This window comes from Papilio xuthus, unplaced genomic scaffold (genome assembly GCF_000836235.2).
Source record: "Papilio xuthus unplaced genomic scaffold, Pxut_1.1 DF828952.1, whole genome shotgun sequence".
In the NCBI taxonomy this organism is placed as follows: Eukaryota; Metazoa; Arthropoda; class Insecta; order Lepidoptera; family Papilionidae; genus Papilio; species Papilio xuthus.
Window position 1 is genome coordinate 4,030,779 of NW_013529697.1, and position 27,790 is coordinate 4,058,568.

The following is a 27,790-nucleotide window of genomic DNA, read 5'->3' on the forward strand; positions in this document are numbered from 1 at the left end:
AACTGCTTAGTAACCAACAAACGAGTTCGCAGGTCGCCGTGTGACAGCGGTACATTCGCCGAATGTCGATGAGATTCAATGACTTCTAAACAGATTGCCGCTTGAGCAAATAATTGTGATTACATTATAATACGTCTTAGCCTAGCCATGCGGGAGTCGCGTGAGGTGGGCTCAACTAAACGGCACAGTCGCTCCCACTGACCTATCTACACTGGAATGTACGGGAGACGATCATTTCCAAGTAGATATATTTAAATGTATTATATTTTATTTTTAATATATTTTCGCTTTCACACGAGTTCGCAATGTAACGTATAAACGTAGGGTGCGTTTCCACTGCATTTAGAACAAAATGTGGTAAGGAAAGGCAGTGTAGAGACGTCACTGGCCGCGACTGTACCCGTAGTAAACAACTAATACAGCTAGTTTGTAACATTCAACATTGTCAGTGCACCGTGAATTCGACGCAAACACTTTTACGTGTACATAAGTAATATTAATAGTAATTTCTTAGCGCTCAATAATTTCGAGCGATCCGATTAAAAATAACATGAATATTTTTTTTAATTTAATTTATATAATATACAATTTACATAGTTAATACAAGCATAATTTGCTTAATAATGTCAATAAATAAAATTGTATAGTCAACAATGCATCACCCTCTAGGATGTTAGAATTTGCACGACGAACAAAAAGCATTATTAGTCTACAGTGAAAGCCGTTAGGATCAACGCACGAGTGAAAATTTACATTATAATAAGAAAATTGAAAACGTACTTATCCTAAACATGTCCCCGGGGACGTAAAGTGACAATGATAAACGCAGTCGGCCTATCACAACCGCCGCAGCGCATATTGCTTCTCATGTCGCGAGACACATCTCTCCACAAGTTTACATTGTCAACACTCGTACGAAAACATATTTTACATTCTCTTTGAACACATACACTAATAATATGTTTTTGCTCAGGTATTGACAATGGAAACTTATGGTTAAACAAGTCGTTCACTATAAAGTATCATATGATTATATTCGTTCTTTTACATCACATTTCAATATTATATCAATTTATATCAACAATAACAGTTTACTAGCCTTTTTTCTCCATGTCATACCTAATTTTCAAATGGAGGTAAAATTTTACGTAAAATTGAATTATATTGGGTTAGTTTAACTACTGTCGAATTATTAAAATTGCATCAACTACATATTACTGATATGAAATAAGTAAATTTCATACAATTATTAGTTGTTTTCATATGATACTTTATGCTAACAAAAGTATTGCTTCATTTATCTTGCTCAATAGAGCGTCGTCAAGGACAATATTATAGGAGATTCTGCTACGCTGGAACACCACATTTTAACTACGCTCACATAGAAAGTTTTTAAAATTTTAACAATTGTGCCTACCTTGAGCCCCCAAGGATTTTTTTTTGCTTAGACAGAACCAGGAATCAATGTGATTAATTCAGAATACGAATATAGAAGGTCGTTTGATTCGTTTCCTGTAATTGAGCGTGTTGAAGTCCCAGTCTACGATGGTGCTGGGTGCGGTGGGCGAGCGCGGAGTGCGCGGTGTACGGGGGGTGCGCGGTGTGCGGGGGGTCCGGGTGTCGGGCGGCGGGTCGGCGGCGGGGGGCGCGCGGCGGTCGCCGGGGGGCGCGTCTCACAGCGGCTCGCGGCGCGGCACCCACACAGTGGGCCCGCTCTCGGCAGTTATCACCGCCTTCACTTTAGCGTAGATCTCCTCGGGCGTATCTCCGGTAACCACCGCTGGAAATAAAATAATTATTAAATATTTCTATACTCAAAAAAACTCAGAGCTAATCTTAATTTCATAAAGGATCGTTTAGATTGTCTGGAGTAGAGGAACATACTTTTAGATGTTATTAGTTAGAATCCTTTGACGCGAATGGCGTGTTTTCGTTACCAAATCAAGTGTCAGAATTACAGTGAGAGGACATAAACGCCGACATTTTAGTGACGCTAGTGTTGCGCCAGTACACCGGCGCAGTGTCGGATTTTCTTTTTTACAATACTGACATCACACTAACCCGTAAAGTATTCAGCGAATTCTTGTTCCATTTTTAGTGCTCGTTCGTAAGTTTTCTTCGCCTGGTCTTCAGTCATCCTTTTATTCATCTCCCTGTAAAACATAAATTATTGTATTTGTGAAAAAGTTTAAAACAAAACTAAAACTGACTGATTTGATGCTTAGTGACATAATACAAGCGTACTTACATAATAGACTCTACACTCTTTGGTTTAATAAATATGGCAATGGGGTAGAGCTGCGCCACTTGTAATCTCTTGATGGCGTTCCCGCTCACGTCCAAAATGCAATGCTTGCCCTGAAATTTAAAAAAAAATGTTTTAATTTATTAACTAGAGTATATGAAATTTACACAAAATTTAGTTAAAATAAGAGCCTTATAACATGAATTTTTAATGTGACAGGTTTTTTGTGAACTTTGTGTAGTCTTTATGATGAGTTAAATCGGTGTTCAGCACATAAACACACAATGATATTAATAATCATAGCAACAAAGTTAAATTCTAATGCGTTTTAAACCAACTACGGTCACGTCCTATAGGTGGTCTCCATTTTTTTTTGCGGTTCAAGGTCATCTGCTCCCTGCGTATCCCTTTATATTTGAAATTTTGTTCTGAGCAGGGACTTCACGAAGTTCTGAGAGACCAGTGTGTTTGAAAATATACCTTCTCGGCGACCTCTCGCACGGAGGCGACTGATGTGCCGTAAAGGTTGTCGTTGTACTGTCCGGCCTCAATGAACAGGTGGTTCTGTATGTCGCGCTCCATCTGCTCGCGCGACGACACGAAGTGGTAGTCGCGTCCGTCCACCTCGTAGTCGCGACGCGGCCGCGTAGTATCTACATACATTACAATATTAATATCACGAAAGTAATTAATCCTATAGCTTTTTTTAGTTTATTTCTTCTCTGTTTACGCTTACAGGTTGCGGTGTGAGTTGCTTTGTAAATACTGTTCAATGAGAAGCAATCTAATGGTTTTTATGTGAGAAGCAAGGAAATAAGAAATAAGCAAGTTATGTTAATATAAAAAAATACATTTAACTCTTATGAAGTCGTTTGATTCAATTCAAGCATTCTAACGAAACCTCTAAACAGATATAAGGCTATCTGTTATGATAGTAATATAATTCTATAAATAATTAACACAAACAACAATAAGGTCATTTGTAGTGTTCGGACTTTGCTTATCTCTGATTGACATTAGCACATGCAACTCCCACATTGACTCACATCCAACTGTTGTTAATCTATATCCTATTATAAGTGGTATAAGAATATCGCATTTGTATAAATACAAATATAATTAAATACTATATAAATACATCATAGAGCTGAAAAGGTCATGCTCGAAGGACCAAAATTCTCAATTTTATTATTAAAATGTACACAAGCTATATGTAACTGTATGGATAGTTTGAATACTAAGATTTAGTTACTTACGAGGCACACAGCTTCCAAACTTGTCAGGAAACTCTGATATGAGGTCATCGTTGATCCTGTCCTTGAGAGGTCCCAAGATAATGACCGGCCTCGTGTAAGCTATCGTCAACTGCTGTACCGTCTCATATGAGAGCACATTCTCATCTTGGCCTGCGGAATACAAAAAGAAAAATTATCGCCACATTATACAAGAAAAGTTAAAAGTAAAGAAAAAATACCATACATTCTATAAAACCTCGAAAAGTTAATTTCTTTAGTTCTCTAACAGAACATAGTCTATTTTCCAATTTTATATGTGTAGAGAAAATATACAATAAAAATACCAAACTCGTCTACACTAAATTATTGAAACAAATTCCTTGTATACCATGCCTTAGTTTCGATTAAAAACATATTAAATGGCAACAATAAGAAACAGAGAATTTGCTTAATAAAACCTTATTGAGTTAAAATGTAATAAATCGTAGATATTCGTGCGAGGCGTGCTAGGTGACTAGTCTAGTTTTATTGGACCTATATCATTCTTAATATTTCTATTTCGATATTTATTTCACAAGTGTCTCCTTTGATATGGGCAATGACAGGCTGAGTGAAGATTATCATAATTTTATGTGACATTACATGTCATTTATTTACGCGTAAAAGCGTTTTCGTAAGTACATATCTTGTCACTTTGGCGCATTTTAGTTAATCGTCAATGTAAATTAGTTACCGACCAGATAAAGTACTTACATAAAGCCAAATAAAAATGTACACTAAAGATCACTCATGCTATACAATTTTTTTTAATTTAGCTAAATTAATTACTCGATATATAATAGCCAGGATTAAAACGTATTTAATCACAAAAAGTTAATTCTGGCTTATAACCACAATACTTTTGTATGTAAAAAAATAGAAGCAAATATACATAAAATAAAACACCTTGCAACGACTAGGCTAATAAAATAATTACAGCGTCTATGTGTTCGAAGCGGAATACATTTGATGCTGAAAAGGAAACCCAGCGTAGTAGTGTTCTGGTAACAAATCAATTGGTAAAACAAGCCCGTATGGTGGTGTGATGGTTTAATGGCCCGGACGTGTCCATGGCATGCTGGTGACGTGCGGCGACTAGAGGCGAAGCTCATTCGTGCGCAAGCGCCGCGGGTGACAGGGGGCACTCTGATCGCCATCCACTACCCCCAAAATCCCCCGCCCTCCCTCGCCTTCCTCCGACTAGTCGTTCGCGTGTTATATCGATGCTGACTCGACTGAGGCGGTCCGGAATCGATTTTATATTACGAAATGAATTTCAAACATCGTGAGCTTCGATGACGAGAGATTCGTGTGCGGATAGGCTATTAGAATTCTCGCGTTGTATGAATTAGGAAAAAATAAAAAAAAATACGAAACAAAACTTAAGATGAAATAAACAATAGTATAAAAAGATCGAAGTGTTATTTGAAAATGAATAACTACGTCTCTAATTTGATGATCATAACCAGAATGCGGGAGATAAGGTAATCCGCTACGGCACTCGCAAGCTACGCCTCACTCCCAAAACTTACTCTCGTCCTCGAGATATATGAGCGTTATCTCCTCCATCATGGGAAGTTCCACTCGGTACAAGATTTCCCCTACACGTAGAAAAATTAACGTTATATACATTTAAAAACATTCTACATGATACCGTATGGGCCAGAACAATGATTCGATTGCACAACTTAGATTTTTTGCAAAGGTCGAGAGATGTTTCCATTGAATTTACTAGAGAATCCATTATATTTTAAAATAGCGCTTGAAAACACAAGGTGCAAATAAAAAGACAATAATGGAATGACAATAGGTGTGTGTGTGTGTGGTTTCGGGTGGACAGAAGCACGGGGCGGTCGAACGCCGGACGCCATCTGAACCGAACTGTGTGCCTCGACCCAGTCTCACGATATGTTATTCCAATGTCTAACGACACAGCTGTGCAAAGCGAATATTAATACCTAGATAGTACACTCAGCCATCTATTTTTATTTCCACCAAAATTAATTTTTCTACAACCTATAACCCTTCTTCTGCACATAACACACTGCACTGACGAAAATGTTAATTGAAAAATAAAAAAAAATACACCCGACTACTTGCTGTAGTTGCTACATCGAAGCTAAGTTAAAAATGTTTATATATTTTATTACATAAGCAAGCTAACATGCAGCCATTTAATGTTGTAAAGTCTGGCAACACCGACGACAGCTGGTCGCTAGATGGCGCAAGTGTTTGTGGCTAGCGTATTATAAATTATAGTTCGTAATGTTCACTTACTTAAAACCAAACGGGTTTACTATTTATTAATATAATTACACAATATAATTAATTATTGATTACGTCATACATTTAAATGCCAAGATATATATGTTACTTTTACGTTTTAAACAGTTTAATTAAGGTCGAAATTTGAAAAATAAATAAAATTGTGTTCAGACATAACCAGCGTTCAATTTAGAATTTTTCCTTAGTATAATAGGGTTCTACATAATATGTGCTGTCGTTTAACATACTTGTTTTGTTTTGATAACCTGAAGACTTTTGTCAAATTAATAAGGAAAATGTAAACACATTTGCATACTCCGGTGATGCATATGCAATATAATCCTTAAAAATACTTAACTTAAAATACTTAAGTAGAATAAACTAATCTACTAAATAAATCATAGTACATCTACTTCAAGTCCAAATATCAAAGTTCTCGTTTACAAGGATCTTGTGGAACCATGCTGATGCTTTTCTCATACATTTTTATAATACCAACAACACTATAAGTAATCATTACTTTTACATATTTCAATAGATTTATACTTTATAATACGTTTTATTATCATTGATATAATAAATAAATTATACTTCACTGTAATAATCAAGCATAAAGAGAAATATATATTAAAATTCAACTTTGTCTGCGCTGTACTTTAAAATAAAAAGTATCTTATTTATTCAATGACACTATATTTTATATCTTTGCCAAATTTCAATAAAATATGTCAAATCGATGCGGAGTTATCCAGTAAATATATAAATCAATCGTATCCTACGGGAACTGTACATGTTCCTGGAAACATAGGTAGCCTATGTGATCTTCCAGACTGTATTCTACATTTATACCACATTTTATCGAAATACATGCATCTTAGAGATATATTCTAACAAACATCTATCCATCCAAATATTCGTATTTATATTACTAGCTGTTGCTCGCGTTTCCGTTTGCGCGGAACTAAAAAATAAAAATTAATTAGCCTATACGTTCTTACAGATTATATTCTACATGTGTGCCAAATTTCATAAAGATCCGTTTAGCCGTTCTGGGCATATCTTCTAACATTTATCTATCCAAACATCGAAACATACGTATTTATTTAGTAAGATATAAGATTATAATAGTGATATTTGTCTGTAGCCTGCACACGAATGCGTCTGACAGAGCGTTGGTAAAATACGACCGTATGACAGTATATATAATATTCTGACAAAATCACCTTAACATATAAACGTGGGTTTCTACTACCGAAACATACAAAAACATATATTCATCTCTTTCAATTTTATAAAAAAGAGATGACAATAAGTTTCCATACGGTTGTTTCGTCAATGGAAATGCAACTTAACTTAAACAATTCCCTACATATAATATAGTACAACAACATATATTATAGGTTTTTTAATGATTGTGATAAAATCACTTTAAATTAAATTTAAAAAAACATAAATTACATAATAGTGTTTTCTTGTTGAGTTAATCCAAAATATTAATAGATTATTTAAATAACATTAAACATAATAAAAAATTGTAATAAATAAAACATTTTAATACATATAAGAACTTAATAATATAAAAAAAAGAAAAATAAAATCAAGGATTGTTTATAAGAACAACTGTAATACGATCGTGTAAAAAACGGCGAAACTATGAAACCTACTTATGATAAACAGCGATAAAAAAGTAAAATATATGACTATATTTAAAAAAAAAACTTACCATCCGCATTTGTATCCTCTTGCGTGTAACATAGCATGAAAGCTGCAACAAACACATATGTTATGTTCAAAGACAAATAACGTATGATAAGACAATTCTTTAAAGAATATTTTCCAACCAATTAATCTAATTTCATATAAACTGATTTACCATGGATTTCTGAAACCAAAGTCCCCTTTTAAGGGATGATGATATATTTTGTACGGAGAAAAGGGCCCAGAAACCTGCGATAAATCTTTTTATTCTATGCAAATATAAATTGATATAGAAAGATATAAAAAAATACTTACGTTCTTGATCCGAACCATCTTCTGATTTACCATCCTCTCGACTCTTCATGAAAGGAAACTTTCTGCTAAACGATAAAGTTTTCTTTTTTCTTTCAAGAGTAGATTGGCTCTGTAATAACAAAAAAAGCATTAAATTAGTTACGAAGAATCTAATTTAAAGTCATAATAATAGGCTAATGCGCATGTTGTTTTGTCGCATCGTACACTGCCATCTGTTATTCCTTGTCATAACTAAAGTGAGGTGGGCATTGCGCCTCAAAATCTCAACACCCATATATTTTTTTCATAAAATAAATAAATAAAGCAAAAATAAAAGAAATGTATCAACTTACAGTACTTACTGGCGTGCCCTGTCCCTGGAACTTGACCTGCCTGTCCCGTGCGCGCTGCTTGCGCTCCCAGCGACGCTTCGACGGTATTATACCGATCGCGTCCGCCTCCGTCGTGTCTATTCGTCTAAACAACAAAAATATTCTCATTACAAACTATTTCTAACATATTTAATGTCGATCCTCAGGTAGTCAATACATTAATTTAAATTAAAAATACATCCATACATTAGTTGAAACATACATTTGAATTAAATCAATAGTCATCTTAAATATTTCTTGATTCCAGAAGACCGCCGTAAGCGAGAGACCTCTATAAACAAGAACAATATAGCGATCTCTCTTACTCTCGCTTATCCATATTTAGAAACTTACTAGAAAAAAATGTATTTGGCAATGTCTTAAGTACTTTTTGCTCAAAGCCCGTGAATAAGTTCATATACAAATATGGGTAGTTAGAATCAAGTTATCGCCATCTTAGTAATAAGGTTTTATTTTATCAAAACAAATTAACTTGATCTTTAATACATAGTAAATGTAATAGATTGTTTAGTTATGCGGTCACATTGTTGATTGTGTCAAATGCATTACAAAGTGGCATGCCTTTACCATTTAAGGTTTGAATAGTTCGCACGTGCGGTAGGATTATAAAGCGTGTCTCGAATTAATTATATTGTTTATTTTATATGTAAATAGAATATTAGTTAAATTGTACAAACTGATTGGGTTGGCGGCCGGTGACTTCGATCCTTGGTAGCGTTAAAAAATATAAAATTTTACTATATTACAAACGAAAACATTCTCAACAAAGGATTCTTTTTCAACAAACGATTTCGAATGTAACGAAAGTGTTGTTCGTATTTATAAGATTTACCGTGAGTTTTTGAGACCAAAATCTCCGTATAAGACATATTGTTATCTCGGATTTGTCAAAGATGTACATTTTGGTCTCAGAAACCTAAGTGTTAAGAATTATATGAAAGTCTAACAGCCTTTTTACCTTACATAACCATGATTTTTTTTAAACGTTTGGTTAAACCTCCAGATAGTGAGATCTTAAATCTATAGTCTATGTACTAAGTTATTCTTATAAACAATTCATTAGTTATTATTCAAACCACATCAACTGAATGACGCTTAATTATGTGCTAACAATCAGATGCATACAAATAAATATTAAAGTCGCAATTTATTGCGCAAAACTAATTACGAGACAATTTTGCTACAATATATTAATTAAATTCTATTGAGTACTTGCTGTCGCCCGCGACTTTGTGCGAAATAAAAAAAAACTTATTAACTAGCCTATGCGTTCTTCCAGACTATGTTTTACATGTATGCCAAATTTCAGCGAGAATCGTGCAGCCGTTCTGGAGATACCTTCAAACAACCATCCCGTCCATCTATCTAAACATTCGCATTTATAATATTAGTAAGATAGTATGAAGTAAGATTAAGATAGAAAACATACAAAATATAATTACCTGGCTTGCCACCATTCGTCATCAGAAGCGTTTGTGACATGCAGTATATCTCCGTACCGGAATGGCAGTCCTCGGGATGGTAGACCATCGTCTCTTACAGGGTCGTAGTCGAATAGTGCCCTGTCAAAATATTATACATTTACACTTATGGTACAATCATTAGTATTGTCTGCAATTTTGAGTAGTTTGTTATTTTACAAGTTTAAATGCTTCGTAAGTTACACTTTCTTACCCTTGGTTTCTGAGGTCAAAATATCTATGTATAAAACATATCCCTTTAATTAACTTTGACAAAACTGAGATAACAAAAAGTTATAAACGGGGATATTAGAAACCCACAGTTAGTGTATATTTTGTTAGATGTACTTAATTTACGTTTAGACTTAAACTGAGTTATTCCGTAAATATTTGCATGTATATATAAAGAACATATTTATCATAGTAATACTAATTCTGTATGTTAAGAATTTTTAGGACCTTAAAAGTACATCCAAAGGTTTAAATATCACATAACTATGAAGAAACAATATTAATTATCAATGATTCGATGATTCACAAGTTACGTCTCAAGCAGACGACAAAAAATCTGGCATGTCATGAGTCAATTGGGCCATTGTTTTGTTAACACTCAATTGATACTTCGTCAGATTGCTTTACTACCTCAGACCGGACAATTGGAACTAAATATATATATATATGTTTTTAAGACATATATAATTTATAAAATTTCAATGTAAAAAGTTGGTTTTTGTAGGTTTCAACTGATTGTGGTTTCAAATGTCTGGCTTACCTTACATAAAGTGATCGCTTTTGTGACGTTCTTAAAAGTGTGTGGTGCTGTTTAAGTTCGTTGATACGGGCTTCAAACTTGTTGTATTCTTGCGGCCGATACACTACTGTCAGTTTTACATTCTGTCCTGTGCCCTGAAAAAAAAACAAAAATATAAAAAAAACTTCCAAATCATTTAACGAATCTAAAACTTTCAAAATCGTGATAACATAATTATGTATACATAAACCCTAATAATACAAAAATAATATAGTAAACAGGTACATCAAAGTAAGTTCACATATTTGTTTTCAAAATTCAATGTAGTACAAAATAGGAGAATCATGTTATATTTACGTAACAATGTTAGAACATTGTACTTTTAATTACTAACACATTTTCATAACAACTGCCACAACTCATAATATTATTCACAATCACGGTTGCGATTGTTTAGAAAACGTTGTAAAGAACTTATTTTGTATGAAAAAGACATTTTTAATTTTTAAACTGTACTTTACAAACATCACATTGATATTGTATTGTTATTTTTTTTTCTTAAGACAAACTTTGTCAAAGAAAAACATTGTTACATATCCAATACTTATGGAAAATGAATCCACCATCATTTAAATTCTTAAACCAAACAATAATCATTACTTCCCGTAAAAGTTCTTTGTTCATAAAAACTTTTTGATACTAAAAATAAGTGCAACATAGTAAAAAAACCTATATTACTAAATCAAAAACTCCTTACTGTTAGGAAGAAAATCCTACACTGTGCCGGTGTACTGTCGCAACACTAGCCTTGCTAAAGTATCGACGTTTATGTCCCTCACTAATCATTCTGACACTTGACTTTGTAACAAAAGCGCGCCATTCTCGCTAAAGGATTCTAACTAATAATGTCTAAAATTACATACCTTCAAAGCTTTTGCTGCTTGTTCATGCGTTGCGTGCGTTATATCAATATCATTGACGGCAAGCAACCTATCTCCCCTGCGCAATTCCCCTGATTTCTCTGCCGGCCCTCCAGCGAGTAAAAAGGACACATAGATCCCGTGTCCATCTTCACCTCCCACTATATTAAAGCCGAGACCTTGGGGGCCTTTTTCTAGTTCAACAACTCGTGGCTCTTCAGTACCGTCCGTTACGTCTTCACGTCGTAGAGAATTAGCCGTGCTTGAAGCTGAAATACATTTAACATGTTAAGATTGCATTTCACTAACAAATTTCATCAAGATCCATTGAGCCGTTCCGAGGTACTTTCAGACATCCATCCATTTATACATTGGCTTTTATAATAGTGGCAAAATATATATGATCCGACAGAAGACACTGAACTTGTTATTAAGAGAATGTTACATAGCTTAGGAACTACAGATAAGGCAACTGGGTAGATTTATTTCAACTTACGCGTATTAGCCCGTGATGTCCTCGGCGAGGGCTGTCCGTGCCTGGGTCCGGGCACTAGCACAAGTAGCACGCGCTCACCGGACGCCTTGAGCGCGCTGACCGCCTCCTCGTGCGTCACATTGTCAAGGTTCACATCGCCTTTCTGACAACAAAGATAACAAATGCTATACATAGAATTCCATACTTAATATTTGTCACTATTCTTTTCCATGCTATTTTCTCCTTATCAATTCATAACTCTTGTAATCTTATTTTGATATTCCAACTGGAGTTACTATCTTTTCTTGGCTTCTTAATATTTTGTACTGTGTATAATCTTGACAAGATACATAAAATAAACAAGCAGCCATTTCTTAATTCTTTAAATAAATAATATAATATGCAACACATAACGTCGAAAAATGTGAGTTCGTCCGCGCGGAATTAAAAAATCTAGTCATAAATATATGACACCCATAATTTACAATCCCCTATGGTAAAAATTTTATTCAATACAAATAAACAACCAAATCTTTCTTCTTTACAATAATATATGTAACATGACTACAAATAATCTCTTACCGATGTGTTTTTGACCATGAGCAGTTTATCGCCGACCCTCAGCCGTCCGTCTCGATGTGCGGCGCCACCAGCCATTATCTTGGTGACGTAGATACCATTGTCGCCCGGTATGTGTTGATTGCCTACACCTCCTGCTATACTGAACCCTAGACCTGATCCTCCTTTAACCAACTCTATCTCTACAGCCTCTTCTTTATTTGTTATGCTCGGTACTGTTAAAGTGTTCTCGGCAGTACGGCGCCTTATTTTCTGTAATATTTCACCAAATTATCCTATGAACTAAATGATGAGTATCAAACATATAAACCATTTCTTACAGTAGTATACATGGAAAACAATCCTTTACTCCACAAAATCAGTCAAAACATTTAGGTACATAGTTCATAAATAATCTAATAGTTATATTTTCAAACAGGTAAATAAACATACCAGTCTTACAGTGTTGCCGGCCTTTTTTAATGCATCTACAGCTTCAGCATGAGTCACATTTTCAACATTTGTGTCATTAACCTAAATATAAATAAATATATTATTAATCTATAACTTAAATGTTTAAAATGTATATAAAATTACTACTATGTCTTACTAATATTATAAATGCAAATTTGGCATAGATGTAGAACATAGTCTGCAAGAACACACAGAACAAGACTACAAATTATGTTGTTTTTTTAATACCACGCAGACGGGGTCGTGGGCGATAGCCAGTGTATTAATATAACAGACAAATCTGTAACCTATAAAATTCTATGTTTAGTTTTAATCAAGGTTAATTAAGGCTAATAAAGACCACACTGACACAATTTATTTTATTTTGTTATTTTTACATGGTAATCTTTTTAAATTATATTGATTAACTTAATAGCCAGTAATCAAGTGTATTTATCAAATAGTTTAACACATTCAATGCTACTGACCGGACATTCCAATTTACTTTAGCATAATGATTTGGTTACTAAACTTACTTGCAAAATAGCATCATTGATCTGTAGTTGACTTGCAGCAGCCGCACCACCAGGGATAAGTTTTGTTACATAAATAAGTGAATCCTCGGCCACATGTGGGTTGTCAGAGCCCCCTGCAATACTGAAACCAAGGCCCGCACCTCCTGCTCTTGATAGTGCTACTGTCAGATATAAAAATCCATCTTCACCCACTGTCCTGTCTGTTCCACCACCTTCTATGCCATTTATCTGTAACTTCAAATCAAAATCAATAATATAGAATGCATTAATTTATCATATTGAGTACTCTGTGACCCAAACCAATATTTGCTGTAGCCATTTAACTCTACAGCTGGTTGAAAATTATTTTGTATCCATAAAATTCATATACATTGTTTTATGAATTTCCTAGATATCTCTATAAAAATAGTAATGAACACCAATGAAAAAAATAATTATATTTTCTTGTAATGTTAGAAAGTAGTGCATCAGTACCTTTATGTAAATATTTTGCATGTGCAAGGTTTTATTGTTCTGATATTTAATAAATAAAAAATGTAGACCTCAATGACATAAATACATACAATGTAACTAGACTTAACAATAAATTATATTTATGTAACTTATATATATGCAAGTTCTTGCTTCTCTACCATTCTTACAATACACAAATTTAATAGCTAATTAGCATTTATAAACATAATTGTAATTTATAATAACATTGTACTACAAAACTTTATGAAATTAATGCAGTATGCCTATTAAAAAGATTTTTGATCTATGAAAAGGAAAAAGAAATATATGTAATTTATTAATTAGGCCATAGGCTTGAAATATATAATGGAGTTGCTTACCTGCTTCATTTCTGGTGTTGGAACGTGAGCCTGAAAATGGAACACCATTTATAACCACTCCCTAATTGTAAACAATTAAATATATATCTAATGAATGTGAGTTAAATATTAACACAGTTAAAGTAGAGGCATATATTTTGAGGTGGCATTTCACCTACATGAATGTTTGAAATTACTTTCACTATGGCAAACATGTTTTGACAACATGCAATGTTGGTCAGTAGTTCAAGTTCTTATCTGTTACAATTGTAAAATACAAGCACTGGTGGCTCACTCACCGTGTCAAGATTGAACAGGGAGGATACTTTTCGAAGGAATCCATTGTGCGTTTTTTTCTTTCGTCTTTCTGTCATTTTGAAGAACGATTGTGCATAGCCTCTGGGCACTTATATCAATCTCTCCACTACACTATGTACACTGCATGCATTGTTAGTTACACACTTGTGCTTGTTCTGAGCACCGTACTGGGCGACGATCGGCATGCACCATTCTCTACCTAGAACCCACGTCTAGCTTGCACCAACGTTTATAACAGCTAGGACCATATTCAAAATAGAACACCTGCGTGTAAGTAGTTTAATCCCATTATTTAAGCTGATTAACATGTTAGCTTGTTTCGTAAATTGCACAAGTCCTTATCTAATGAGTGTTATAATCATCGAGCCGAACCCTTTTCTGATAGTGATACTGTTACGATGTACAGCTTTGTAGTTATTGGTTTGTCGCCGATTGTGTTCAATGATAGGATGGTACGAATGTCAAAGCGATGGACTTTAATTAGAATGTCCGTGTAACGTTATTTAACGTGCAATACAAAACTGCTGGGCTGGGGAGCATTTGTTGTAAGTGGGTAAACGATCAGCGAGTAACACAGCGATTTGTCACAAGCAAAACTATCTTAGGAATCTCATTAGCCTCACCAATGATTCGAAAACGCTCCCAAATTATAATGAAATTACTAAACGTTTAAAAATAGATTAGTGTATATTATATGGCCTTACTTGAAACGAATACGAAATATCAGCAGTGTGAATGTCAAAATTTTATGTGCAATATCATTTCACTGAAAATTCATCTATTAGTTGTATTTTTCAATCAACGCACAACCCGTACGACATTGGCACAATTGTAAAATTTAACAGCACAAATCCACACAACTGCGAAACGTTAGCGTACATATCGCTGAAAACTTGTACTATATTTTAGGTTATAAATAGTACTACGGGACGCGAAACACCAACCATCCGCCATTACCAACCACTTGTTGCTTGTTGAACAACGTTTTGGTACCTTCAGTCCCGTCACGTCATCAAAGAAAAATCTCAACGAAATAATCGAGTATCGGTAAACATCGAAGTGTTTTAGTATTTTTGCGGTAGATGGCGGTATTATTAAACATTTGCCACGTGAACAAAGTTCTATCTCGTAAAATACATCTTTTGCACAGATCTTTTGTATGTAAGTATTTATTTTAATTTCTTTGATATTTGTTTTTTAACGTTTTAAAAATCTTCTTTCTACTATCATAAATAATATTAGACATAAATTGTATCAGCGCCTCTAGGCCCATGCGGAATAATAATACTTTGATAATGTACGGATGCATTACTTTCAATTTGTAAGTTACAAGTACTATATTATGCTTTGGCATAATTTCATGCCAACAAGCCAAAGAATTTACAACGTGTTAAAACATTATTGGATTTATAAAGGTTTTACTTGGCTTTACTATTAAGTGCGAGTATTACACTCAAATATGTCCACTATGCATCATACAACGTAGACTCGAATTATGGACTTTAAAGCTTGCGGTAATGTTGCAGAAAAGTCAACGCCAATAATTGTATTTATTTATCAACTTCAAATGTTTCTTCAATTTTTTTTTTAAATTTACATTATACATAAGTAAAATACCACCTCATGCCTATTTCACATAATTTTCAAATACTATTTTTGTAACTTGTCATTTGTAATGAATAGTAATGTTACGAACATTTTGTGATTTGATTAACATTACCTTTTTTTCTTCATTGTCACCGCACGGTGATAACATCGGTGTAGTTCCCATCTGTAAACAACATTTTTTTTAGTTTTTATTTTCTCAATTGTTTCCACTTTGACAGTTACTTTTACTTCTCGTATTACCTTCCCCGAATCTGGAGTGTCATCGTTTCTATGTTCTTCTTTCCTGTTGCTGTCCTGTAAGAATGCGTTTGACACAGATCTGTAATCGCCTTCATCGGTGTGTATCTAGAAGAAAAAACATTTTATTCTACTAAAACGTATTATATTATACAACTAGTACGTTAAAAAAATTATGTGTAAATAAAAAGGGTAACGAAGATTATTTTTTTAATAAAACTGTATGAACTAACAAGAGCTGTTCGTGACTTTGTCCGCGCCGAATTAAAAAAAACCTAGTAATAGATATAGGACATAACAAACCTATCCTCTTTATTACAACTCTTTATAAACAACTTGACGTATAGCGATAATTTAAAGGTAAGATATCTTTGCATGAATACAGGTCTTAGAATTAATCGACATGCATGAGTAAAAAGAATTGCCGTACGACGATTGTTTGATTTACGATTGACCGATTTAATAGGTAAAGGTAAAATAGACCGTGTAGAGTTACTGCAACTTTTATGTCATAGATAAAACCTAAGAAATTGATAATATCAACATCGCTGTAGTGGAAATCCTGTTATTATTTGATTTACAATTTTTTTTTTAAATTGATAGGATTTATGTCTTTACCTTACATTTTCGCCAAATAATAGATCTCTATAGTAAGTGATATAAACGTCGTCATCAGCTCACTATACGTCCCCACTGAGGGACTCTTAGCCTACCCAAAGTCACGGGTGACTAGGCCATAGTCAACCATGTTGGCCCAGTGCGGGTTGGTTGACTTCACACATATCATTGATTTTCTTCTCAGATATGTGCAGGTTGCATCACAATGTTTTCCTTCACCGTAAGAACGTTGGATAAATGCACATATGTAAATCGGAAATCGAAAAACACATTGGTACATGGCGGGATTCGAACTCAGGAACTGCAGATCGCAAGTAAAGTGCTTGACCCCTGAACTACCGACGCTCCCTCAGTCACCGACGCTCATATAAACGTAAAACAGTTAATAAGTTGAAAACCCCTTCATGACATTTTCTGTTTTTCTCTTAACATAAAATAAGGTAAGACCAAAATCACAACACCATTTGATACCTATCTTTGTTTAAGCAACTGATTCAAAGTGTAAAAGTAACAAAAGTGAACTGCTATTTTGTGCAGACGTCGGAATCAAAATATCAAAATGTCTATGGCTATACAATGGGAAACATTTCGCAATCAAAATACTGCTACTGTTGCACAAAAAGGTATATGCGAATTCGTTTCATGGACCGCCTATGCCGGCTGTATCGGAAAATTAACAGCAGTAAATAAAACTTTAGTCCAGAAATTGTTGGCTCGTTCACTAACGAAACCTTATCTTTTTTATTTTTTAACAAATTGTTGATGTTTTTTGTTTCCCGCTCATTTTAATTAGTCCGGTACAAATGTATGGTACATTGGCGCGAAACTAAAGTAGGAAACACATATTTTTAACTGTAAATTTTTTAATATACTTAATGAACCTATTAAATCTGATTAATCATTAAAAACAAAGTATTTCGGAATCGCTAAAAGGATTTAAGATCAATGTTCTAAATTGTGCAAATAATTAAGTACATATATATAAAAAACCAGTAGGTAAATTGTATAAAATTGGTCAAACAGAAACACGGAATAGACGTCAGTTTCGTTCACTATCCAAATGTTCCAGGCCGCGGGATGTTTGCAAAAGCCACAACGTTATTTCTGATTTATCAAATAGTTCTAGCCACCGACCAAATAAAGTCGCTACTCTATTTATTTTTTATTGTTTCTTTTTTATTCCAATTTTAAAAAAGTTATACATTTTTATTATGATAAAAATAGTTCTCAAGTTACATAAGCGAAGCTAATAATTAGTGAACAAATGTAATATTAGTAAGATGGTGCAATGGCAGCTGGTGCATTGGTATGTGAACATTTGGAGTGGAATTGCCTTTACAAAATATCTAGAAGCTATAATTTATTTGATTTTAAAAAACTCTCACCTCACGTCTCGTACCATCTGCTTCCCACTTGTTAGCAATTCGTATTGTCTCTGCAGTCTTCTGCTGGACCGACTTGTTGTCATCCAATAATGTTAGCTCATAGAATTCTTGAATATCTGTAACAAAAAACACACTTATATACATATACTCATTTAAGTAAGATTCATACCGATTTTATATTTTAATTGAAGTGGATTTTTCGGATGAAAGGCACGCGAAAGGAAAATATTCTCTTACTGTGCATCCTCTACTCCGTCGATTAAATGCAGGCAACGCATGTTCTACTGAGTATGTCTATAGGTAACTGTCGTATCGCTGTTTTAGAGATTTATGTTGGCCTTATGGCACCTTATGATATAAAAAAATAAATTTTGAGTCGGTCTTTCATAAATGGTAGAGTCAAATACGGACAAAAATATAAAATTAATTAATGGTCTGCTAATGAGCTGGTTCAACGTGTAACAAATAATTTTACAATGTAACGAAACAACTATAAAATAAGAATCAAAAACAAACATTTAATAATATGCCTGCCTTTATTTTTGACGTTTTATTTTAAGAACGATTGAGTTTTAGGTCAAAGCGATGTGAAAAGGTTATCAATTTCTACTACCAAACGCTAGAAATGCTTTGATGTGGAATGGCATATTGCCTAGGACATACTAGTATTTATCAAGTGCAAGTTTTTTTAAGTAAGAGCAGTTATATCTTTATTCACTTTGTGAACAAATAGATGTAGAGTCACAGATGAATAGAGCAGATTTAGACACCTTACAAAATAATGTTTTTTTGTAAACAGATAATTGTCAGAGTCCATGGTCTTTGAAGCAAAGATTCAATTGTTTTTCCGTGTCATGAAATATTATAATAACCTTTATGTTACAGAGATACATAAATAAAGACAGCGCGGTTGAAAAAAATCGATAGATCGTTAGTGACAGCACGTTCACTTATAAATAAAAAAAACACTGAGGAAAAAGTATCTAGGTTATGTTTGATTATTAAAAAGTTGATCACTATTAAGTGTATACGAGAATGAACTCGTGGAATATCGCGTGAGTCGAGCCAAGATCGATAGCGCGGCCAGCGAACTCCAACAGCGAGCATACTTTATACAACAATGTTATGGTTATGGCCAGATACAGTCAATTTACTATATCAGATTCAATTCGATTAGAGAATGCAACGGTTGTCTACATTAAGTGAAATATTTATCTCATAATGTACCTTGGAATATATAGTAACTATCGGAAAACTTCAAGATATGAATCCGAAGAAAGATATCCAATTACAAAAAATATTTTTAATCAACTTTTTTGTCGATAAGATTATACAACAAAATATTTTTTTTTCTGTGGTGCGCATAAAATTACAGGTTGGGAGTATTTTATTACTCTATAACCCGATTATTTTGAGCACAAAGTAAATGAAATGTTGTTACATTCGTGTGCTTTGACGTAAAAGTCGACCCATATTCCGTGTGAAATGCTTTTAAAAGCTGTGGATTATTTTTAAATCGATTAAATATGTTTCTTTTATATCATGCCAAGTTATATTTACAAATTTGTTCTCAGGTTTCTTTGTTTTAGGATTCTAATTTCAAGGACATTCCCCTTTTATATAATATCCTAATGTCATGTAACTAAGAACGTTACAATGAAAGCAACAAAGTATTGATTGATGAACTTTTAACGCATTTTCCAGAACTAACTGCAATAACTCAGTCGCTGAGTTAAACGAATGAGTAGGGTAAAGATTTATTGCAGGCGAAACCTGGGAACGTTGTAGTCGCGGCGAACGTTCCTGGCCACTAGAGCGTAGGCTAATCAGTATCGATTAGAAGAACTTTCTAAAAGTACATACCTGACTGTTTTATATACGAGAATCACATATGGAAAACGATCTAGATAAATATTATAATAAATTGCTGTTTTGATTATAAGAATGTGAATCGTCATTCGTTACTTAGTGTATATTTGAAATTTGTTAAAGATTCATCTTAAACGAACTAGAGGTTTATAAATTCCTTTAAATGCAATTATTGGTACATACAGCACGTGATTAATAAGTATTCTATCAAACTTAATACTTTGGGCAAATTCCAATAGGAAATGTTTATGTTCCGATGGACTTAATGTAGACTTAATTTAACGGTGGGTCGATCTGCCCAAGAACACACGCCCCTTTCTGATAAGTTATGAATATATTTTTTCTATAAACTCTTACACTAAAGGGGCACGAATATTATGTGTAATCAAATTAAAATCACGTCACATGATGTCATTAAAATTAAAAAGTAACGGCGATGCGTTGCTTTACGTAATTTTTCGAAGCAATAATAACAATAGGTGAAAATGTAGTTTTTAGGTTAACGAGATTCTGTAGCACGGAGATTATGCAACGACTTTGGCAGTCCGCGAGGGAACTTGATAAAACTGGGACGACTCCAAAACATTAAGGTACTATCATGAATTATTATTTACTTCCAAACTTCTTATGTCTTCGAATATTTTTAAAAATGCTTGAAATGATCGTTCACCACGTATTCAGTAGCCATTTTAAAGTCATACGTAGATGTTTAGCTCCACATGAAGAAGTTTTTTTTAATTATAATTTTGGACACCAACAACTTGATCATTAATGTTTATATAAAGTGTTTTATCGCGGAATTTAAACTTGCTTATATCATTAGAAACGTGGTTAGCAAAAAGAGATTTCTACAAAGATTTTCCGTTATTTTGGTAGTACACATTATAGATTGCGGTTAACATAAGATTTTCCACAAAACAATTAACTTTAACCGCAAACCGAAAGCGAGTTGTAAACCTATTTAAGTAATGTTTATAATTGTCTGTAAATAATTTATTTTAAAATAATGTTATTAACTAATATAAAACATGTTGTGGTATCGGAACTTTACAACATTATCATGTGAACTTTGAAACTATGATAGAATGCAATTGTAAATAGCCCAGCTGTTTCAAACAGTTAATTAGGCCCAAATTCGATTTTCATCACAGTTGTGTATTTTTAGACCATAAAAGTGTGACTCCGACGTATTGCCAAGACTTGTAATTATTATGTTATGCTGATTAAATGGTATTATACTTTGGACCAACCTTAAAAACCAATATACAAATCATGTTATAATGTCATAGTTATATTGGTGCAATAAGAGTTATTTCAGCTTCTCAAATTCCAATTAGAAATGGTTCACAGCACAACATGTCACTAACGTTCGACTTCGATACCCGGTGACCTGTATCTAGAGATCTAGGTCAACCAGATTACAGGCATAGAAGTCTGCCTTTACAATTATTACTCATATTACAATTAGAATATCGCAACGCTATAAAAGGGACAGTTTTCCTTATTATTACTAGCTGCCCGTTGTCAGATGATTTTTATATTATAATCGAAGTCAATCGTGTTGAGATTGAAACATCTAAACAATCTTACATTTATAAGCTAGTAGTCACAGACTTATTAAAAACAGATAAGTTGTATTGTTAAATTAAACACTAAATTCATCTTACTATTATAATATAAATGCGAATGTTTAGATGGATGGATGGATGTTTGAAGGTATCTCCAGAAAGGCTGAACGGATCTAGCTGAAATTTTGTCATACTTATAGAAAACAGTCTGCAAGAATACAGAGCTACTAATTATCTTGTTTTTTAATACTGCACAGATGGAGTCGCGGGTGACCGCTAGTAGACAATAAATGACTACTCCTACCTACCCTAATAGAAGCTCTGGTAATAAGGTTGTAATATTTAGTTTTTGTTGTTTTTCATAACTTTTCCCGATAGCAAAGTTTTTTTATTTTTTTTATGAACACCTAGTTTATCCAAACCGTTTCTTATTATAATGGATATTAAATATTGAAAATTGCGATTGAGAAACAAAATCTTCTAAGTAAAAAGTTTTGAAACAACAATCTTCAGAACACTGAATTTTATATGTACGCTAGACGGATCAAGCCTTAGCAATGTCGCGAGTATTGAAAAGGAAAACTTAAGATAATTTAGCGAACTGAGCCGTGACTAATACGTTGAAACGGGCTCTCGTAGGCACGTCTTATAGCAATAGCTACGTACATAGGAATACGTTAACTTGAACGTATAAAAGATGCCTTTTCAAAAATCTATTTATATATTATATATAGCCTTTTATATTTGATACTTTAAAAATTGGAATAAATATTTATATAATTATACAGGCATACTTTCTAGAGTCTTTAGGGAAGAAGGCAGAAAGATAATGATGACCTTCAATGGTTGAGACTAGCATTTAAATATAAAAAAAAATATGAAACAATTTCTAGTATCAAAGCCAATACCAAAATACTGAAGGTAATATTAGACGTATCGGGAACGGATATTCTTGTTCGCTTTGTATGAAAATAGAAATAAAATTTCCGTTAGCTTTTGATTTTCTATCATACACAGGGCCCAGAAAAGCCAGTGACGCTGATTTATAATGTAAGTACTAACTAAAAAAAAATACTGCATAATATTAAGAGAATAGTAACGTATAAAAGTTTGTCGTCGATCCTGAAACATTACTTCCATTTAAGAGCTACACTCCCCTTATTCTGTTGGGCCCAATGTCTGAACGATCACTATGTATACAAGATGAACAATATTAAACCGCTAGGTGTAAATACGTTCAACCTCATTATGACCGTCTAAATATAATGCGGATAACAATGGCAGTGTCGTGGTCAAGACTCAAGATCTGTAGTGACGCGCGTTGCGTTGCGGTCACGCGCTTGCCTCCAACTACACTATAAATAGATTAAACACGGCACATTTACCGAATTATACATCTCGTATTAGATTAATTAAATTACAACCTGTCAACAAACACGTGTACGTGTTCCAATCATGGCCTTGCACAGCCGAAACATATAAGCAGTAATTTTCCTATTCTTTCAGAACAAAAAAAAACAATATGTTTTAGAGGCATATTCAGTATTAGAACCTATGGTAAAGCGTACCAGCATTTTTATCTCAAAAATTTTACCTTTAAAATATGAATGTCTGCCAGTAATCACAAATTAATTGAAAACAGACATGTTAAAACTTACCAAAATAATCCATAGACAACATATGACACTGTCCACCCACCCAGTGAAATGAGTTAATATTATTTCTTATTTCCATTGAATTCGGCTATACGAGTATGTATTCGTATATAAAACTCACATACACATATGTATTTTATACGAAGATTATATACACATATGTATTGTACTATACGAGTATATAGCCGTCTCTTTTGTAATTGTACATTCCCAAAGCTCCCTCGCAACACGACCTTACCTTACAGACCCGGAATGCGGGTCATGTTATTTTCGTTCGGGGAAGAATAATATAGGTAGATAGAATGATATTTAATAAAGAAAAGAAAAAATTAAAAAAAGGTTCTTGTTCGTCAAAAGATTTTTTTAAACGAGCCTAAACTCAATGTGGTTGTGTCGTTTCATTGCGAAGTTCCCATGGCTACCTTCCCCATCGTATGATAGAAATTTTTGTGGAAATATGAACTAATTATCTACTTAGACTAAGTAAGTGGCCAAATTAGTCTAAGTAGATAATTAGTTCATATTTCCACAAAAATTTCTATCATACGATGGGGAAGGTAGCCATGGGAACTTCGCAATGAAACGACACGACCACATTGAGTTTAGGCTCGTTTAGGTAAGTGGCCAAAATATTTCTTTCTACTTTTACTTCATTACTCCTTTTTTTTACTTATAATTATGTTTACCTTGTTTTATTTAATTTAAACAATGTTTAGGAAGTTACATTACAGTTTTTCTTCGTATGTAGGTCATCATTAGAATACAAGCTTTTTAAAAATAGATGCAAATGAATAGCGTGATAGTATCGAATGCGCGCGTGTAGTCCTCATGGGGGATAAACGTTTGTTATACACTTTGTAAGTTGTGACAAGGGTCGACAAGGGGAATGAATAGTATCGCTCCGATATTACGGAGAAATCATGCTGCAATTGTTTGTACCATTTTTAAATTAGGTATTCAATGTTTATAAATACTTTCTTGTATGCTATATGTATGGTATGTTTAGTTATTATTTCATAAAAACCTTTTACTTTACGAATATACGGATATAGTAATTGGAAATCGGTCAAACCAGTTTAGTTAAAAATTAATTTATATTAATGATCAAATTAAATATGAAAACGTTTTTTTTATAAAATGTGTATAGCCGATATTAAAAAGTACTTACCGAGTAGAGCTTGAAATAGCCTCGACTTGAAGATTCTTATGACTCTCTCGATAGCGAGCCTAAGTTGACGATCTTGAGGCTTCACTAATTTGCTGTGGTAATCTTCCAGCAGTTCTAATGCTCGGTGGGCCTCTGTCAAAATAAAGCTACGCTTAAGTTAACGCTTTAATCCAAAATTAAAACACATAAAGTAGATAAAACCGATAATTTATGGCATCGTATGAAATTATGACAAACATTAACAAAAGGAAAGTTTGTTATTTCTTTTGATAATGGTTAACTAATTGAAGAAATGATATGTATAAATTTCGTGACACTTATTTTCTATACAGTTTTACGAAATGTTGATAAAAATTATCTTCCTATTTGCGTTTATGAATGTCTTCTATCACCAAAACTACCTAAAAACTAACTAACTAACAAAACTTTTTTAAACGATCTGAAAACCATCGTCCTAAAAGAGCTAACCTGAGTATTAAGTAGTACTTTAAAAAACGCCTGTGGCGCAAAAATCTACAAAGGTTCTTTGTCTTAAATCTCCATTACGTAGACTAAGTGTACCTACAATAGAAGTTGGAACTATTAAAAAATTTCTTGATTAAACTTACTTATCTTTTTTTTTCAATCTCGTAATTTAACTTTTTAACTACATTAAATAGTTAGAGTTTACAGTTAATAGAGTTTTTTGTAGTTTAAAACGTTTAAAAGATTTAACTGAACCTGGTAATATATTATAAGGTATGTACAAATAGCAGTTAAAAATGCTTCTAATTGGAATAACTTTCTTACACTTTCTGCCACAAACTATTCTCATCAATATAGCTTCTCATACACCTACGGGCTGTCGCCTTAATGAAAAATTGCTATGCAAATATATCAGGAAATATTTTGGTAAGTTACATACGAATTACTATTACTTACTATTTAGTTTATTTAAGTTGTTACAGTTGAACTTTTTGTAAAAGTCTTAAATTCATAAGACATAAACTGTCATAACTTTAATAAGAATACCTTAAGTTTTCTAACAGATACAATTTATTGATTTTATTTTGTTGCCCAAATCTTATTCTTATCGATGCGTAAATAAGAAATACCAAAGTAACCAACAAAGTAAATAAAGAAAAACCTTATGTACACAGTAGTAGAGTTTCTTCGAAGGTACGCAAGGCTGTACATAGTAAAAATTTAGGACAACGCGCGATTACAAAAGCGCAGAAGTATCGCATATGTATTACCTAGTTTCTTTTCTTCAGTTCAATAAAAAATGCATTAATTTTTAATATAGCATTATTCTTTTGTATTAAAAGGTGGCCAGTGTATAAGCGGCCAACTAAATTCGCCGAAATAGGTAAGCCACCGCTGCTGATACACATCAGCAATTGCAGATGCGTTGTCTACCTTTAACGGACGGGGGAGGGGTCGTTCAAAAAGAAAATATATTTTCTTCCTATCCACCTACTTCCCTGCCCATGCTTTCCTTATAAGAAAAGGGCGGGAAAGGAAAGAGGACTAACATTCAATAGTGTACATACCAGAGGACGGCCTCTAGTATGCACACTCATCAGACGAAACGCGGCATTACTTCCACTTCATTCCTGTCTTCTGTGTCGTGGTCGTGGTCGTTTCGGGTAATTTGTGCAACAGATCCTGTTGACGTCGTTTACCACTGAGTATTTTATTTATCATCAACATAGACATTCATGTTTAAAAAATAAAACAGATAGGCAAAGGTTTAATTGAAAAGTAATAATATTGCTATTGCTTTGTTTTGACACCTGTTTTTATTAACATCGTCATGTCTCTGTAATCTTGGGTTTGAATTTGAAATACACATTTATAGAATATGTTTTCTTTTTCATACCTCAGTAGTGCAAACCTATAGTACATGATTGTAAATTGCCAATTATCTTTTCCTTTCCTCCTATTTTTGAAAGGGTAAATACGCTCTTAAATAACTATTTACGTACATTGAAAACATTAGAAAAATGTTCAAAGGCCAGTGAAGTTCTTAAAGCACATAACAAAGAAGGATTATTATGAAGTCGATGTTACAAATCAAAGAGAAGCCGTAACAACGCTAGAGGGTCGGCAGTGAATAGTGAATAGTAAGCTAGCCTCATTTGTTCATGGTCAGCGTATCTGGATCACAAACTATTTGTCTACTCTCGCAAAAATTACTATGTGATGTAAAAAATGTATCTAGGCATCAAGTATATAAATAGCTAATTAATAAATTAATTTAGATGGCGTACCTTAAGACACAAAACTAATAATACATCAATAAACACATTTAAAATATTAAATAAAACAGTTTAAATACCAATAAGAAAATTCGAATTTTAAATTCGATTGATTTGGCAACCCATGCCGTAAATAGGGTGAGAGGGAGAACTACTGTGTCGTAACTGCTTATTTCAAGAAATAGCCGTGCAATAAAATAACATGAACAAAATAAATTTATATTATAATATTGTACAACGGAATCGTAATAATTAGCTGAATGTAATTCACCTTGCTTGCGAACTGGCATCACGGTACCTCCCCCTTATATTGTTTTGTAACACTAATAACGTATACTGATAAAAACAAAATGAAACACTAGTTTCACAGCCAACAACGTTATAATTATTTCATTTTATAACAATTTCAATCACAATTAATGTCATTTTTGAGCACTAAACGAAAGTCGCACAACGAAAAACATTAAATACTGCACAAAATAATATGCGACACTGATATTGCTGTGAGGGTCATCTAATACTGTGCCAGATGGGATTGGTCGATTTTCACAATGACGTCAGGGGGTAGTTTCATAGATAATGTAGAATAGGGGTAGTTTCTCGATGTATCGAGAGTTTGAAAGACATCACATTTTATTTTTTACATTAAAGCTTTTATGACGCAGCATATTAGACAAAGGTAGGCACAATTTTAATAACACATTCTGATTCTAAATAATACCAAATCAGTAAGTGTAACTTAATCAGAATGTAGTGTGTACATAATTGCTTCCGAATTTAAAATCTTTGTTTATTTAATTTTAAAGACTAACACCTTTTATTCACATAAAATAAACTAACAGTTACCTAAAGAAAAAAGTCGTTTTGTCGTTCACGAATATGATATCTTTATTACCACTACTCGTACAATAAAACATGAGGTCCTAGCCTGAAAACATTACAGCGATATTCTTTTAAACTGTGGATAAATTTAGATTGCGTCGATAGGAGA

At 33.4% G+C, this 27,790-nt stretch overlaps 1 protein-coding gene across 15 annotated transcripts; it reads right to left on the bottom strand.

The window, feature by feature from the left end:
- Positions 1-1,658: 1,658 nt before the first annotated feature.
- On the bottom strand, positions 1,659-27,275 carry dlg1 (MAGUK family member discs large 1). Of its 15 annotated transcripts, none has more exons than XM_013324305.1 (23): positions 27,071-27,275; positions 24,560-24,691; positions 18,300-18,415; positions 16,300-16,404; positions 16,172-16,222; positions 14,155-14,184; positions 13,322-13,549; positions 12,786-12,866; positions 12,357-12,605; positions 11,796-11,937; positions 11,303-11,568; positions 10,401-10,534; positions 9,611-9,730; positions 8,846-8,875; positions 8,130-8,253; positions 7,798-7,906; positions 7,508-7,549; positions 5,052-5,120; positions 3,502-3,651; positions 2,726-2,898; positions 2,249-2,358; positions 2,062-2,153; positions 1,659-1,780 (listed from the first exon to the last, which is right to left on the bottom strand). In XM_013324305.1, exons 1-23 carry the CDS (start codon positions 27,087-27,089, stop codon positions 1,674-1,676), a joined length of 2,679 nt encoding a protein of 892 aa, XP_013179759.1. In that variant the 5' UTR covers positions 27,090-27,275; the 3' UTR covers positions 1,659-1,673. The 15 variants fall into 15 exon arrangements, with proteins under 15 accessions (XP_013179759.1, XP_013179751.1, XP_013179774.1 ...); XM_013324297.1 differs by having other exon boundaries at positions 13,322-13,555; XM_013324320.1 differs by lacking the exon at positions 8,846-8,875 and having other exon boundaries at positions 27,071-27,274.
- Positions 27,276-27,790: the final 515 nt, after the last annotated feature.

What these genes read in the sequence shown, in the direction of transcription:
- dlg1 (XM_013324297.1), bottom strand. An exon ending in ACCGGCCGCCAACCCAATCA is followed by an intron (nt 8,254 to 8,845) that starts GTTTGTACAATT and finishes TTTGTTGTTTAG; the next exon opens with ACGAATAGACACGACGGAGG. An exon ending in ATTCGCTGAATACTTTACGG is followed by an intron (nt 1,781 to 2,061) that starts GTTAGTGTGATG and finishes TTTTATTTCCAG; the next exon opens with CGGTGGTTACCGGAGATACG.